General features: G+C 43.1%; 1 protein-coding gene across 5 annotated transcripts in view; it reads left to right on the top strand.

Moving 5' to 3' along the window:
- far1 (fatty acyl CoA reductase 1) overlaps positions 1–15,251 on the top strand; it is a 112,390-nt gene that overhangs the window by 91,287 nt on the left and 5,852 nt on the right. For all 5 annotated transcript variants that reach the window (XM_069903170.1, XM_069903159.1, XM_069903150.1 and 2 more), the window contains 2 exons: positions 9,278–9,407; positions 13,059–13,186. In XM_069903170.1, coding sequence (XP_069759271.1) covers positions 9,278–9,407; positions 13,059–13,186 — 258 coding nt within the window. The remainder of the gene's footprint in view (positions 1–9,277; positions 9,408–13,058; positions 13,187–15,251) is intronic.

Raw genomic sequence — 15,251 nt, 5'->3', positions numbered from 1 at the left:
AACAAACTAAATCTAATCTATCTAAATGAGGACTGTCTAATCTTGGACAATGTAAAATTATGTAATGTAGCCAAACAGTGGGCTATTAAGAGGTGGAGACTCTTTGTATCTGATTTGCTGACTTTGAAACCTATTTATGCAAATAAAAGCTTGTACTAATTTTGTCTTTGGACTTCTGCCATTTAATATTTCCATTTTCTCAATACATGAATGCAAATGATGGTTTGCATTGGAAGCTATTATGCAAGTACCGTAATTGACAGTGTGTAGGGACCCCCCCCCACCCCCCCAGCTATTTTTCCCACAAAAAAATCACCTCAAAAGCCACCCCAAGTTCTATACACATTTTGGTGCCGCCGTTTTGGGCACCAAAATACAAAGCTCAAACTACTCACCCAGCTCCAAGAAGCCTGCAAAGGTGCTGCGGCTGTCCGGGAAGTAGGCTCGCGGACTACATTCCCTCAGGTGGCCCGTGCTTTCCGCCGCTGTCACTCACTTCCCCGTGAGAAGGCCAGCCACGGCGGCCCCCGCCAGCAGCGCCACAGCCATATTTGTAGTACATGACGATGTTACAATCGATCATTTGCTTTGAGTGGAGCGCTGGACCTCGATGATCAGGCTCCACACTAAGTCTTTGTTCGACGAACACGGCCCCCCGAGCAAATTGAAAGGGGGTTTGCAGGAGGAAACCATTCGCTAACCATTTAGGTACCGTAAATACACTAAAACAATTTGGTCCCAAATTTCATGCTAAAAATGGGGTGGTGGGGGTTTATATGACATTGGTTCCTATATACCAAGGAAGCTCTATCTGTACATTCCAAAACGTATGTTGACTATGTTTGTGTTGTATTCTCTGGGGCTTAAGATGACCCTGGAGATCTGTGGCCTGCTTATTTTCCGAACCTGTGGATGAATGTTTACAAAAGTACTATTTTGCTTGTCTGTTTTTTTTCCCACGTTTTCTCCCAGTTGGGTGGTTCTCTATTAGTAGAGCCATGTTAGAGGCTTTGTTGCTATTGGGTTATGTTTGTATGGTGAGAGTTGTGCCTTTCAAACTCCTGCATGAGAGCTACTCATGCACTGCTGTCACGATTATCACCTTTCTGACGTTAGGTGGAGAACAGGCAGTGGTGGAATGAGAGTAAGGTGATTATGTCGGAGGAAATGGTGAAATCCTCAGACACTCTCTCTGAATGGGCTCTCTCCTTTACTTCACTTTTTAATAGCAATGGGTTGCTTGCCCAACTTACATTTGCAGTGCAAACATAGGAAAGATCTTTGTATTTCGAGTACATATCAATAATTTGAATCTTGATGTTTCCTTATGCCAAAAGCCATTCAAGTTGCTGCAAATCCCATTCCCCGACAAATTTTCCTAATATCCCATTTTACCCCCATTCCCATCAATTCTGCCACAAACTTGGGGCAACTTACATTGGCCAATTAACCCACCAACCTGCTTGTCTTTGGGATGCGAGAGGAAACCCATGCAGTCAAATGGGGAAAGTGCAAACTCAACATGGCACCCTGGATCGCTGGAGCTGTAAGACTAGAGCTTGTCGAGCTTCACCCCTCTGCCACCCATTCATTTGTTTCACAAAAAGCCCCAAGGAATACTACAATAAATAAAAACAGAAATAAAAAACATTGGCAACACTCATGAAGTGAGAAAAGAAACAACGTTATTGGGTCTGAACTGGAGAAGATCTGGTTCTGACAAACGGTTAGATTTCCAGTGCCTGTCACAGTGAAACCCCCGATATCCAGCACCTCTGGGGATTTGTAGATGCCGGATAAGTGAATTTGTTTTTTCCATTTATTTTCCATGATTGTTTTTGCCGGTTGTTTGAATTCCTGAGCAGGTCTGTTAATTCTAACAAACTTCGATGATTTGTCAAAATCTGTCAAGAAATTCAAATCACACAGGCCCTTCAGCCCAACTCATTCATGTTGGCCAAGTAGGCACTCGGAGCTTGTCTCATATGTCTGCATACGGTCCATACCCGTCTAAACCCTTCCCATCATATATCTGTCCATATGTCTTTTGAACGTTCTACAGTTCCCAATGTAATTTCCACATCTATCTTCTGGATGTCTCCCCACAGACCTGTGTCAGTCCCAACTGATCCCACTGCCATGCCCTCTGCCCACAGCCCTGTATCGGTCCCCATACTGATCTCTATTTACAAATAATAAGTTTAGAGGTACACTGCAGTATCCCATATAGCTTTCCTAGGTATATAATATGGTGTTTGCACAATGTCCACATCGCAAAAGTTACATCCAGTTTCACAGAACGTATTATGGACGTTAAGTAGTGCATACCTGTAGTTGAAAAGTATTTCATTCTGCATAAAGATCTTTCAACACAAGTACATGGGGGCAAGAGAAAGGGCATTAATTTATTATGCCACATTAAGAACCTGGCAGCCCTTCGATCTGACTTCGTGTGCTCCTTTAGGCCATCCCAAGATAGTGAAAAGCATTCTGTAAAAGGCAGGTTTTGTTTTTCTTTTCCTCTCTGCCTTTCACCCTCTGTGTAAAATTAACAGCAACTGATTACCAAGTTATGGGAGCTCATCGCCAATATTTGGCACAGGGAAGAGGAAACTTGTTAGAACCAAATTAGAGGACTTCAATGGAGAGGTTAGGTAGTCTGGGTTTGGATTCCCTCGAGTGAAGGAGGTAGAATGACAAAAGAATACAAGATTATGAGTGGGGTAGATAGGCAAAATCTTTTATCATTGGTAGGGCTGTCATAAAGAAGAGGGCATAGGTTTAAGGTGAGAGGAAGGAGATTTAAGGGTAAGTGATTGATCTCTCTGCCAGAGGTGGAATTAGATGCAATCACTACATTTGAGGTTTTTAGACAGAAACTTAAACAGCAAGGCTCAGAAGGATGTGGACCTAACATAGCAAATGGGATTAGTGTAGCCAGTAGAAATAGGGGGATGTGATGGGTTGAATGGCTTGTTTCTCTCTGCTGCACTCCTGTGTGAAACGCTGTCCCTTCTCTCCACAGAACGAATTTACATTTTCATTCAACACAGGTGATTATCAGTGAAAATCCCTGACTTTTAGGTTTTGACAATACCAGTGCTCATAAAGTTCATCAACTTTGTCAAAAATCCTGTGCACTAATACATGGCTTCGACAAGCGGTCACCACAGATGGTTTGGGAATGTGAACTCATCTGGGGTCCAGTGTGAGCCAGCCAACTGGATGTAAAATTGGCTTGGTGGTAGTGGAAGCTCAGAGTGTGGAAAAGGCCCTTCTGCCCAATTAGTCCATGCTGACCAGGTTGGGATCCTGGATGAGCCCCATATGCTCATATTAGGTCCATATCTTTTTAAACCCTTCCTATCCATATATCTGTCCAAATATTTTTCAGATTGGAGACCTGTGAACAGTGGTGTACTAAATCTGCTGTTTTCTCATTTATATTGATGATTTGGTTGAGAATGTAGTTGACAGGGTAGTAAATTTGTGAATGGCACCAAAATTGGTGTATTGGATTGTGAAGAAGGTTGTCTAAAACTACAGGATGATATCGATAATTTGGAAAAGAGAGCTAAGGAGTGGCAGGTAGAGTTTAACATGGACGAGTGCAAAGTGAAATATTAAAAATGACATTTTGGATGGATAGACCAAGGTAGGATTTTTACTGTGAATGGTAGGGCACTGACCTAGGAGTGCAGTAGAACTGAAGGATCTGGGAATAAAGAGACATACTTTCTTGAAAGTGGCATCACAAATGACTAGGATTGTAAAGAGAGCTTTTGGCACATGGCCTTCATAAATCAAAGTATTGAGTATAAGAATTGGGAGTCTGTGGTGAAAATGTACAAGAATTTGGTGAGGCCAAATTTGGACAGTTGTACACAGTTTTGGTCACCCAACTACATGAAGGATATCAATAAGATTGTAAGAATGCAGAGGAGATTTACTAGGAAGTTGCCCAGAACTGAGTTACAGGCAAAGTTTAAAGAGGTCAAGACTTTATACCCCGGAGTTTAAAGAGGTCAAGACTTTATACCCCGGAGCTTAGAAAAATGAGGGGAGATTTGATAGAGGTATTTAAAATGATGAGAGGTATAGAAAAAGTAAATGGAAGCAGGCTTTCTCCACTGCGGTTAGATGAGATACAAACCAGAGGATGTGGGTTAAGGGTGAAAGGGGAAATGTTTAAGGAGAACATTAGGGGGAATCTTTTCATACAGACAGTGGTGGGAGTGTGGAATGAACCATTAGATGAATTGGTAAATGCTGGCTCAATTTTGACATTGAAGAAAAATGTGGACAGGTGCACGGACTGGAGAGGTATGGAGGGCTATGTTCTGGGTGCAGGTCAGTGGGAATATAGCCCAGCTGTGGGTCAGTAGGACTAGGCAGAAAAGTAGTTCAGCATAGACTAGAAGGGACGAAGGCTTTGAGATATAGGATTAAGGAGATCCCCAAGGCATTCTATACATATATAAAAAACAAAAGGATGATGAGAATGAATGCAAGGCTGTAAAAGGATAAAGGAGGCAGCATGTGCCTGGAGGTTGGGGAGGTCCTAAATGAATACTTTACTTCAGTATTCACAAGAGAAAAGAACCATATTAGGGTGAGGTCTGAATAGAACAGGCTTGTGTGCTGGACTGTCTTGAGATTAAAGAACAGAAAGTGTTGGATCTTCTTAAAAGCATTAAGATTGATAAGTCCCCAGGGCCAGACGCGAGGTATCCCAGGTTTCTGTGGGAAGTGAGGGAAGAGATAGCTGGGACAGTAGCTATGATCTTTGAGTCCTCTTTGGCCGTAGGGGAGGTGCTGGAGGATTGGAGAATGGCAAATGTCTCCTTGTTTAAGAAAGATAATGGAGAGAATTCTGGGAATTATAGACTAGTTAGTCTTGCATCAGTGGAGTGCAAACTATTTGGAGAGGATTCTTAAGGATAGGATCTATGACATTTGGAGAAGTGCCGTCTACTAAAGTCAGCATGGCTTTGTGAAGGGAAGGTGGTACCTCATGAGCCTTATTGAGTTTTTTGAGAAGATAACAAATAAAATTGATGAGTGTAAGGTGGTAGATGTGGTCTACATGGATTTTAGCAAGGCATTTGACGTGGTCTTGCATGAGAGACTTGTTCAGAAAGTCTTGAGGCATGGGATTCATGCAACTTTGGCTCTATGAATAAAAAATTGGCTTGCAGAGAGTAGTAGAGGAAGAAAAGTATTCATCCTGGAGGTCAGTGACTAGTGGAGTACCGCAAGAATCTGTTCTGGGACTCCTGCTTGTTGTGATTTTTATAAATGACCTGGCTGAAGGAGGGATGGATGGGTCAGTAAGTTTGTGGATGATACGAAGGTTGGAGGAGTTGTGGATGGAATTGAAGGTTGTAGAAGGTAACAAAATGATATGGACACAATGCAGAGTTGGGCAGAAAAGTAGCAGATGGAGTTCAATCCAGATAAGTATGAGGTGATTCATTTTGGAAGGACAAACCAGAAGGCTGAGTGCAGAGTTAATAGGTGGTTACTTATGAGTGTGGATGAACAGAGGGACCTTTGGATTCAAATCCATACATCCCTCAAGGTCACTGCACAGGTTGATAGTATAGTTAAGAAGGCCTATGGGATGCTGGACATTAATAATAGGGGGGATTGAGTTCAAGAGTCGAGAGGTCACTCTACAAATATCTGGTGAAACCACACTTAAGAGTATTGTGTTCACTTCTGGTCACATCATTACAGGAAGGTTGTGTATGGAGAGGGTGCAGAGGAGATTTACCAGGATGTTACCTGGATTGGAAAACAAGTCTTATGAGGCAAGGTTAGCTGAGCTGGTACTTTTTACTTTGGAGTGTAGAAGGATGAGGGGAGACTTAATAGATGTCTGCAAGATTATGAAAGGCATGGACAGCCAGTGCCTGTTTCACAGGGCAGGAATAGCAAACACCAGAGAACATGAGTACAAAGTGAAGAGAGGGAAGTTTGGGAGAAACATCAGGGGTAAGTTTTTTTTTAACGCAGAGAGTGGTGGGTGCCTGGAATGCCTTCCTGGGGTTGGTGGTGGAGGCTGAAACATTAGGAGCAGGCACATGGATAGAAGGAAAATAGGGGGTTACAGGATGGGGGGGAGGTTTAGTACTTTCTTAAAGTATTTATGGGTTGGCACAACATTGAGGGCTGAAGGGCCTATACTGTGCTGTAGAATAAAGGTTTATATATGTTTACTTAGCTACAGTATTTAAATATATGCAAATATTAATGAATGCAGAAGTCATGAACTGCACTTCTGAGGAAGATTCATCAGTAAGCCACAATTTCAAATGACCTAATGGAGACTTTTAATTTGTGAAGCATTTCGATGAAGTGGATGTTTAAGTTGGAGAATTTGCATATTTTAGGTGAATCCTTTACAAGGGAGAATAAATGAGATATGTTAAGAAGTGCAGAGTGAATTTAGGAGGTTTCATTTCCTGGTTGTTTTGCAAGCAATCCAGTAAATATCTCATACATAGTACAAGTAAGACAGAGTCCAGAAGTGCAGAGATCAGTTTGTATGGAGCAAAGGCTACATAGTTTTCCAATTTTTAACGATCTTTCAGGAGTCTGATAACAGCAGGAAAGTAACTGTCCTTGAATGTGGGATCTCACCCTCGTAACTTCTTCCTGTCAGCTCCTCTCCTTAAGAAGCATCTTCATGCTTTTCGGGGAGAACTGAATAAATGGACCAGGCAGGAGGCCTGTCTGGTTGGAGTCCCTACCAGAGTAATTTATTGGCATGGTTCAGTGTGAAAAACTGATGCTTGCATTGCTCATATCATTGATTTCTGGGTTGAGTTCAATAAATTAATTAAAGTATCAGTGGTGTTGAGGCATCAGGACTGGTGTGCAAATGTCACAAGGATGTCTTGGAGATGGAGAGCCAGAGCATGCTTAGTCTCAGATTTAAGGGAAGTTTATGTCGCCTTTCAGCTAAGGTGTGATCTGAGAAAAGTATCTGACTCGGTGCCCTTGTAGAGATGCCTCTGAAGCCAAACAACTGCTTCTCGGGCAGTTTTCTTTGGAAAAGGGGTGATTTACCTCCACTATTGGTATGGTGGAGGCAGCTAATGAGGGCAGTGTGGCACATGCAGATGCTCCTGCAGGAGGTGGATGTCAGGGTTGCAGGATTACAGGTGTCTCAACACCTTCAATTGGACATTTTCTGCTTGACTCAAGTGGCCAGGTTTCTTCTGTGCATTTTTTTTTAGTTTGGATCTTTTTATGGAAAAGATGCATTAAATTCTGATAGTAAACCAAGGGAAGACTGAGTCAGTCCAGTAGTGGACAAATTGAGGTTATATCAATAACCATGAGGTTGATGTGTGATTTTTAAGAAATGAATGTGATAGCCTTGTATCCATTGAATGCTGCAGTCAGGGCTGATCCCTAAGAAGCAACTAAGGCAGATTCAACCTTCTGATTGAACAGCTGGCTCTGCTCAAGATCAGGAGAAGCTGCAGAAGGTGGTGAACATCACACAAACCTCTTTCCCCCACAATGGGCTCTAACCTCACCTCCTGGGAAAGGTCACCAACACACAGGATGCATCACAGTCCAGAACTACTCTTTTCTCCCTCCTCCCAAGAGTGTGAAAGCACGCACCATCAGGCTTGAAGCCTGTCTCTTCCCCACAGCCATCAAGCTCCTGAATGAACCCCACAGCAGTGCTCTTATGTTATCCTTGCTTGGTGCTAATTCACATTGCAATTCTATGCTCTGTACTTTACACTGCTTTATGAATTAGAGACAGCGTATTAGACTGCTCTCAAAAGAACCCTTCTAGGTATAATGTGATTAAACAAGAGACTTTTAGTCTTCTAAATATGATGGTGCATGTCAGTCGGACTAGGCAGAATATTAGTTCGGCACAGACTAGAAGGGCCAAAGGGCCTGTTTCTTTGCTGTAGCATTCTATGATTCCATGCTTGAAAGGTTCAGGAAGTGAAAGTGAATGAATAAAGCTTTTTGTCCTAAATACCAGTACAGTGTACATTTACAATGAAAGCAATAAGTTAAAGGCTTGCTTATAAATACTCTCAGATAATAATTGGGATTGCAGGTTTTAAATGAGCATGTGATTGCAGTTGATTAGCTCTGTAATTTAAAATGATTGACCGCATCAGCATATTGTATGATGAAATGTGGTGTGCTGTTGGAAAATAAATTCTGTTCTTTATTAAGAACTGCTACAGAAATTTTACAGAAGATATGTCCTCAACTGTCCAACTTCACCTGCAAAACACCAGAGTTCCTTATTTCTGGCAACGGCTGTGTTTGCTGGACTTCAGAAAACAGTAGGCCTGTGTGTAAACAAATCTGAGCACTGCTCAGTAAAGTGACAGCAGCTGGAATCCTGAGCAGGGAGCAAAGAAGTGTTGGAGGCACTCAGCGGGTCAGAAATGTTTTGAGTCGAAACTTTGACTGACTCTTTCTATCCTTGGATGCTGCCTGACCTGCTGAGGGCCTCCAGCACTTATTTGCTCACGATTCAGCATGGTAGAATGCCCTCCATATATCAATGTCTTCAGTTGTACCCGGCTGTAGATATGGGTACTAAATGTGGGAAGTTCAGCGTTCCAGGCTGGCTTCTGACACTGATTCAGGTGTTGCCTCGAAATCAGGATTCTGGTGTGCAGTTAAGGAGAAAATTTATTCCAGATTGGAATACCTACCCCCCTGAACTCTATTTGCAATGAGAAAAGGGATTTCTTATTTATTTCTGGTGTACACTGGTCATCCAACCTCTGGGAAAAACTTTTCACCCTTAATTTATATGGCATGCTGTGTGTGGCCATAGTTTCTGCTGGTAATTTTTACTGTTTGTGGTTTGACTGCGTCCGGCATGTACCCTTGTTTACTCGTGAAATTTGCAAAAATATCAGAAATACAGTCCCTTGAATCTCTGATCTTTGTTCAGTGCCCTTTATACAAACCTGTCACGCAGATGTTCTGGGTGAACCTGATAATAGCCCTCTTGTGTTGGAGCTGAATTAATCTGACAGCCAAATGTGAAATTAATTTGATCATATTTTGGAAATCTAACTGAACCTGTCTGGTCCATAAGTTGATTTAGATGATTTAAACCTTCATGAATTTAACCTAACACTTGCTCAACCAATGATGTGAAAATTCTTGTCCATGACTGGTTCTGTCCGATTTAACTTGAGCTTAGCGTCATACCAGTTATTTCTTTTAGTTGCCGCTGGATGTGTTTAATTGCACTGATTAACTTTGATTTTAGGATGATGAAGGTCATTAATCGGCTTCACAGATCAATGATGTTGGTGGAGTACTTCACAAGCCATTCATGGGTGTGGAACACTGATAACATAAACATGCTCATGAGTCAAATGAGCCAAGATGACAAGAAGGTAGGTTGCTTAACTAGTGAACCTCTGCGGTGCAAATTCTTCATAATCCATTTCAGTGTGTAATATACCTATACAGCATGGAAACTGACCCTTCAAGAACCTATCAATCTCTGCCTTCACTCAATGACCTGGCCTCCACAACTGCCTGTGGCAACAAATTCCACAGATTTGCCACATTTTGGCTAAAGAAATTCCTCCACACCTCAGTTCCAAGCAGACGCCCTTCAACCCTGAAGTTGTGCCCACTTGTCCTAGACTCTCCCACCGTGGAAAACAATCTTTCCACATCTACTCTGTCCATGCCTTTCAACATTTGAAATGTTTCATTGAGATCTCCCTTCATTCTCCTAAATTCCAACGAGTACAGGCCAAGAGCTGTCAAATGCTCTTCAAATTGAGAACCCTTTCATTCCCAGATGCATCCTAGTAAACCTCCTTAGAATGGTTTATAAGTTTGCAGTTGGTACTGAAATTGGTGGAATAATAGACAGTGAAGCTGGTTAGCTGAGATTACAACAGGATCTAGATGAACTGGGAAAGTGGGGCAAGGAATGGCAGATGGGATTTAATTCTTGGCAAGTGAAGGTGGTGCACTTTGGGAAGTTAAACCAGGGCAGGATTTGCACAGTGAATGGTGGACCCCTGATGGAGAGTGCTGTAGAACAAAGAGTCACAGGGGTGCAGTTAGGTAGTTCCATAAGTGAGGTGCTCTTGGTAGCTAGTGTTGTGAAGAAATCGTTTGGCATTCTTGAGTACAGAGCAGGGATGTCATGCTACAACTGCACAAGGTGTTGGTGAGACTGCTGTTTTGGTCACCCAGCTGGAGAAATGATCTTAAACCAGAAAGGGTGCAAAATAGATTCACGAGAATGTTACTGCAACTGGTAGGCTTGAATTATGAAGATAGGCTGGGACTTTTCTCCCTGGAGTGAGGGAGGCTAAGTGAGGACCTTCAAAGTTTATAAAATCACAAGGAGCACTGAGCTTTTTCACAAGGTCAGGGAACCTAAAGCAAGAGGCAGACATTTAAGATGCCTTCAACACCGCAGCCTCTCGCCATTTAGATATTTTATTTTTGCCAAAGTGGCGCTATCGTATTTTCCCCTTTGTGTTCCATTTGCCAGATCTTTGCCTGGCCATGTTCTCTCTCTCTCAATGTCCCTTTTATCATTGCCTTGTATCCCCTTTATTACTTGCTTTCCTTGACTCCCTTTGTGTCATCAGCAAGTTTACCACCCACACGGCCAGTACCTCCATCCAAGTCATTTCGACAAACAGCACCAGTCCCTGTGGCATGCCATTCCTTGCACATTGTGAAGCAGAAAAGCACACTCCCAGTTTTGTTAGCTAGCTAGTCTTGTATCCATGCCAACCATCCTATATCAGTGGTTCTTGACCTTTTTCCCCCAATCATTTACCACCTTAAGTAATCCCTTACTAATCACCGAGTACCTTTGCCATAGGTGCACTGTATTTCTTAAGGTGGTAATTGATTAAGGTTGAGAACCACTTTCCTATACCATAAGGTTTTATTTTTAGCTTCAATTGGCTGCTGCATTTTATTACATACTTGACTGGACTTTATTGCCTGTAGCGTTGTTGTACAGTAAAGAACTTTGTGTAAAAGAAAATCTATCTGTCTCTGTGGTATTCTGATGGCAATGAGGTATATGTGTGTGTATATATATCTTGTTGAGTACCACAGATTCTGTTTTGGTTAGCATTCTGCTACTCCCTGGGATGTTTGGGGAGAAAATATTTTTGAAAAACCCCTAATGATTTAAAGTGTGTATTTGGCAGTGGCTGGGGATCACTGATTCGGGTGTTGCCTCGAAATCAGGATTCGGGTGTGCAGTTAAGGTGAGCAGGATTTAATTGGCAAAAATCAGTTCACAATTGGAAGCATTTCTTCAAGTGGGCAAATCAGTTACTTATTCATCTGATCTTGAAGGAACATTACTGCACCTCCTTGATGGAATGCATGGCATTGGACTGGAAGTACAGGTAGAGGTAAACATGAAAGGTTCTCCCACCCTTCCTGCCCCATGGTGTTCAATAGTCATTTGAAACTAGATTAGAAACTACTTATTTCATGTAATAAAACAAAAATTTAATTTTACACAAAATTGCCTTTAGATTTGCCATTAGCATTGTCTGACACCTCTTACAGTCAAAGAGAAAAAAAAGAGCCCCCCCAGAGACATCGAGTGTCCATGGATTCCCTTCCAGCACTCCTGCAGCTTCTGCAAACCACACAGGACTCCAGTTCAGTTCAAACTATTGGCCACCTGAGCCCAGATCCAAACTTCCGACACAATGAGGAAGCCTTTGGCACCCAGATTCCTTTGGGAGCCCTCCCTGTCCTCAGCACCCTCTTAAATCCCAGCCCAGACACCCATCTCCCACGAGCCAGCCTCCAGCAGCTCATAGCCTGGCACAAGTCCCTTGACCGCGTCAACCGCAGCCTCTGTGGGTTCCTCACCTGCAAGTCACCAGCAGGAGATAGCCTTGTGTGTCCTTCAGCTGCAGAGCCCCATGCTGGTCTACCAGCGTGATCACTGTCCTTGAAATGCAAACGAAAACTCAGCAGATCAGGCAGCATCCAAGGAGAGGAGAATGCAGAGATCATTCCGTAGTTCCAATGAAAGGTCATTGGTCCTGTTTCTATTTCCATACTTCCTTATTCAACCTGCCGAGTCTGTGCCAACTTCCAAAGCGATCTCATCTGCTAGTAGTTATCTTTGAAACCAATTTTTTCCACATCCCCATAAATTCTACCACCTACTGACACATGTCAATTTTACAGTGACCATTTAATTGACCAATAACACATCTTTGATGGGTTTACACGCCCTGCCCCCATTACACATAGTTATAGGGAGGACGCGCAAACTCCACTCAGGCAGCATTGGAGGTCAGGATTGAACCCATGTTACTGGGGCTGTGAAGCAAAATCTCCACTGGCTGGAACATGGCTGCACGCGATGCCACCTGACATGATGGAGGCCTCATACAGCATAGAAGCAGGCCCTTCTGCCTGCTGAGTCCATGTCGATCTTTCTTTCCCCCCCCCCCCCCCCCCCCCGCCACCCCCAATTACACTGCTCCATTTGATTTGTCTTCACTAGGCCCATATCCTATACCTGGCCTATTCTTAAACATATGGATTGTTTCTGTTTCCACCACCACCTCAGGCAGTGAGTTTCAGATATCAACCATTCTGTGGAGGGAGAATCTTGCTTTTGGATCCCTTTTCTGGTGGAATAAGCTGCCAGAGGAAGCCGTAGAAGTAGGTACAATTACAATGTTCAAAAGATATCTTGGATAGGAAGGGGGTTGAAAGGATATGGACCAAGTGCAGGTAACTGGGACTAGCCATTTGAGTAACCAACTTGGTTGGCAAAGATGAGTTGGGCTGAAGAGCTTGTTCTGTCCTGTATGACGGTATGAATATAGTTTCCAATCCCAGCAATGGAAATGTTTTTTTGTGAGGTACAAGCTGAACAGAATTTCTGCTTCGATAGAAACCCAGATGTGCAATGGTCAGGTTTATTTGCATTTCCAGGAATTTCTGACCATCAAATTCCTTGGAAAACCATTGTCCCCTTTGTTCGAGCATTGTTTAAACAAGGATTTCTGTTTGCTCCTCAGGTTTTCAACTGTGATGTAAGACAGCTTCACTGGGCAGAATACATGGAAAATTACTGCATGGGAACCAAGAAATATGTGCTCAATGAAGAGCTCTCTGGGCTTCCTGCTGCCAGGAAACATCTGATCAAGTATGTTGGCATAGTTACCTGGTGACGTGAGATTGGACTTGCTGTTCTTGCAAGAGACCAATACGGGGGTGAGGTTGGGATGAAATACGGCAAGCCAACCTGACGTTCCACACTTAATTTTATTTGTAATGTGCAACAAAATGTAGTAATAAAGTTGGTTTAGCAGGCAATCTAACCAGAAATTCTCAAACAACACAGTTCTGATGTGCATTTTACTGAGAGAGATTAGATGGTACAGAGCAAAGGAAAAGCAATTTTACTTTCTGGAAAGATAGACAGCATGGTTAGTGTAGCAGTTAGCGCAACGCTATTACAGGGTTCGAATCTGGCCCTGTCTGTAAGGAGTTTGTATGTTCTCCCCACTTTGGAAAGCAGAGTTGGTTATTTCCCAGATATCGGAGTTGGGGGATAGGTGAGTAGAGTGGTGGAGGAGTGTGAAAGGAGAAATTCTGCTGGGATCTGCTCACAGTGTTGCAATGCTTCGCCTTGTTGATGTCATCTTTGAGCTGGTTGTCGCCTGGTTAACCGATTGCTTGCAGGTGCCCGTTTGCCTGTGCGTGCCTATTGATTAAGTGCAGGATTGATCTGCCCTGCACTGCACCTTGTATAAGCTTTAAGATGCTGCACTGGTAGTTCTCAACTTCCACCCACTGACTATGTGGTGGGCTCCTTTACTTGCTGCAGATCCCCACTAATAAGCCCACGGAGAATCAGTGGCCCATGAATCACATTTTGAGAAATACTGTGCTACACCATTATTGTAGTGGCCAGTCAAAATGTGCTCTATATATAGAGTTAAACAAGAAAGTCTCCAGATGTTGGGGTTCAGTGTAATACACAAACATGCTGGAGAAACTCAGCATCCATGGGCCAGATTCCCGACGAAGGTCTCAGGCCCAAAACGTCGACTGTCTTTTACTTTTTTACTTCCTATGAATGCTGTGTGAGCTTCTCCAACACATTTGTGAATTCCACTCTATTTGTTTGTCAGCAGTGTATTATGCTGTTAGTATATTCACAATTTTTTTTTAAATTTAACTGTTTTCCATTTGCAGAGGGCTCCTTCCATCTCCCTGTCTTTCTGAATCCATTGCTCGAAACACCTCTCCCACATCTACAAAAATAAACTCACTAACCTGATTTTCTCTTGCTAATGTGTTTTTCTCCTGCCTGGGCTACTAGCTAAATCATTCCCCCCCACCCCCACCCCAAATCTCATTAAATGTTATTTTCAGCTACTCTTTCTATAAACATACCTCTGCATTTCCCCTAAATGTTCCTCCCCTCACCTTAAACAAATGTCCTCTGGCTGTCCCCTCTATCTATGATGTATTAAGTCAAAACACACTGAAATGCTAGAGGAACTTGGCCTGTCTTTCGGCTTCCATAGGGGACAATGTTTCGGGCCTGAGCCGTTCTTCAAGAGATAAGGTGAGGGGTTGCTCCTCCATTTTGCGGGTGATCTCATTCTGGCAGTGCATGAGACCATGGACAGACATGTCAGCAGGCGAATGAAATAAGGAACTGAAATGGGTGGCCACTGGGAGATCCATGCTATTGTGGCGGACAGAGTCAGAGTTCTCAACGAAGTGATCTCCCAGTCTGCATCCAGTCTCTCTGATGTAGGTGAGATGATGTGGCCGTTGTCCCAAGATGAAAATTGCTTAACCTTTGCACATAAGTCATGTTCTCCAATCCAGTGGAGAAACGTAGCAGATCAAGCCACCTGTAGATGTACAAATCTGACCCCTCCTAGGGCAGCTAATGGGGCTTTGCCTGAAGAACACTTGGTTCAGTTAAAGCACTTACTTCCTCACAGTTGAATTGTCTGCCATGACTTGCCTCGTTGGTTAAATCTGGAAACCTGATTTGATTCTATAACAATGTGATTCGTCAGCAAAGCCCATTTTAAAAAAAATTAAACATAAAGCACGGTTACAGGCCCTTCCAGCCCACAAGCCCATGTTGCCCAATTACATACAATTAACCGACAGCACCGATAAGTTTTGGAGGACGAGAGGTGACCCACGTAGACACGGGGAGAACATGCAAACTCCTTACAGAC

This window comes from Narcine bancroftii, chromosome 1, assembly GCF_036971445.1.
Source record: "Narcine bancroftii isolate sNarBan1 chromosome 1, sNarBan1.hap1, whole genome shotgun sequence".
Classification (NCBI taxonomy): Eukaryota; Metazoa; Chordata; class Chondrichthyes; order Torpediniformes; family Narcinidae; genus Narcine; species Narcine bancroftii.
This window is presented reverse-complemented; position numbering and strand designations above follow the sequence as displayed.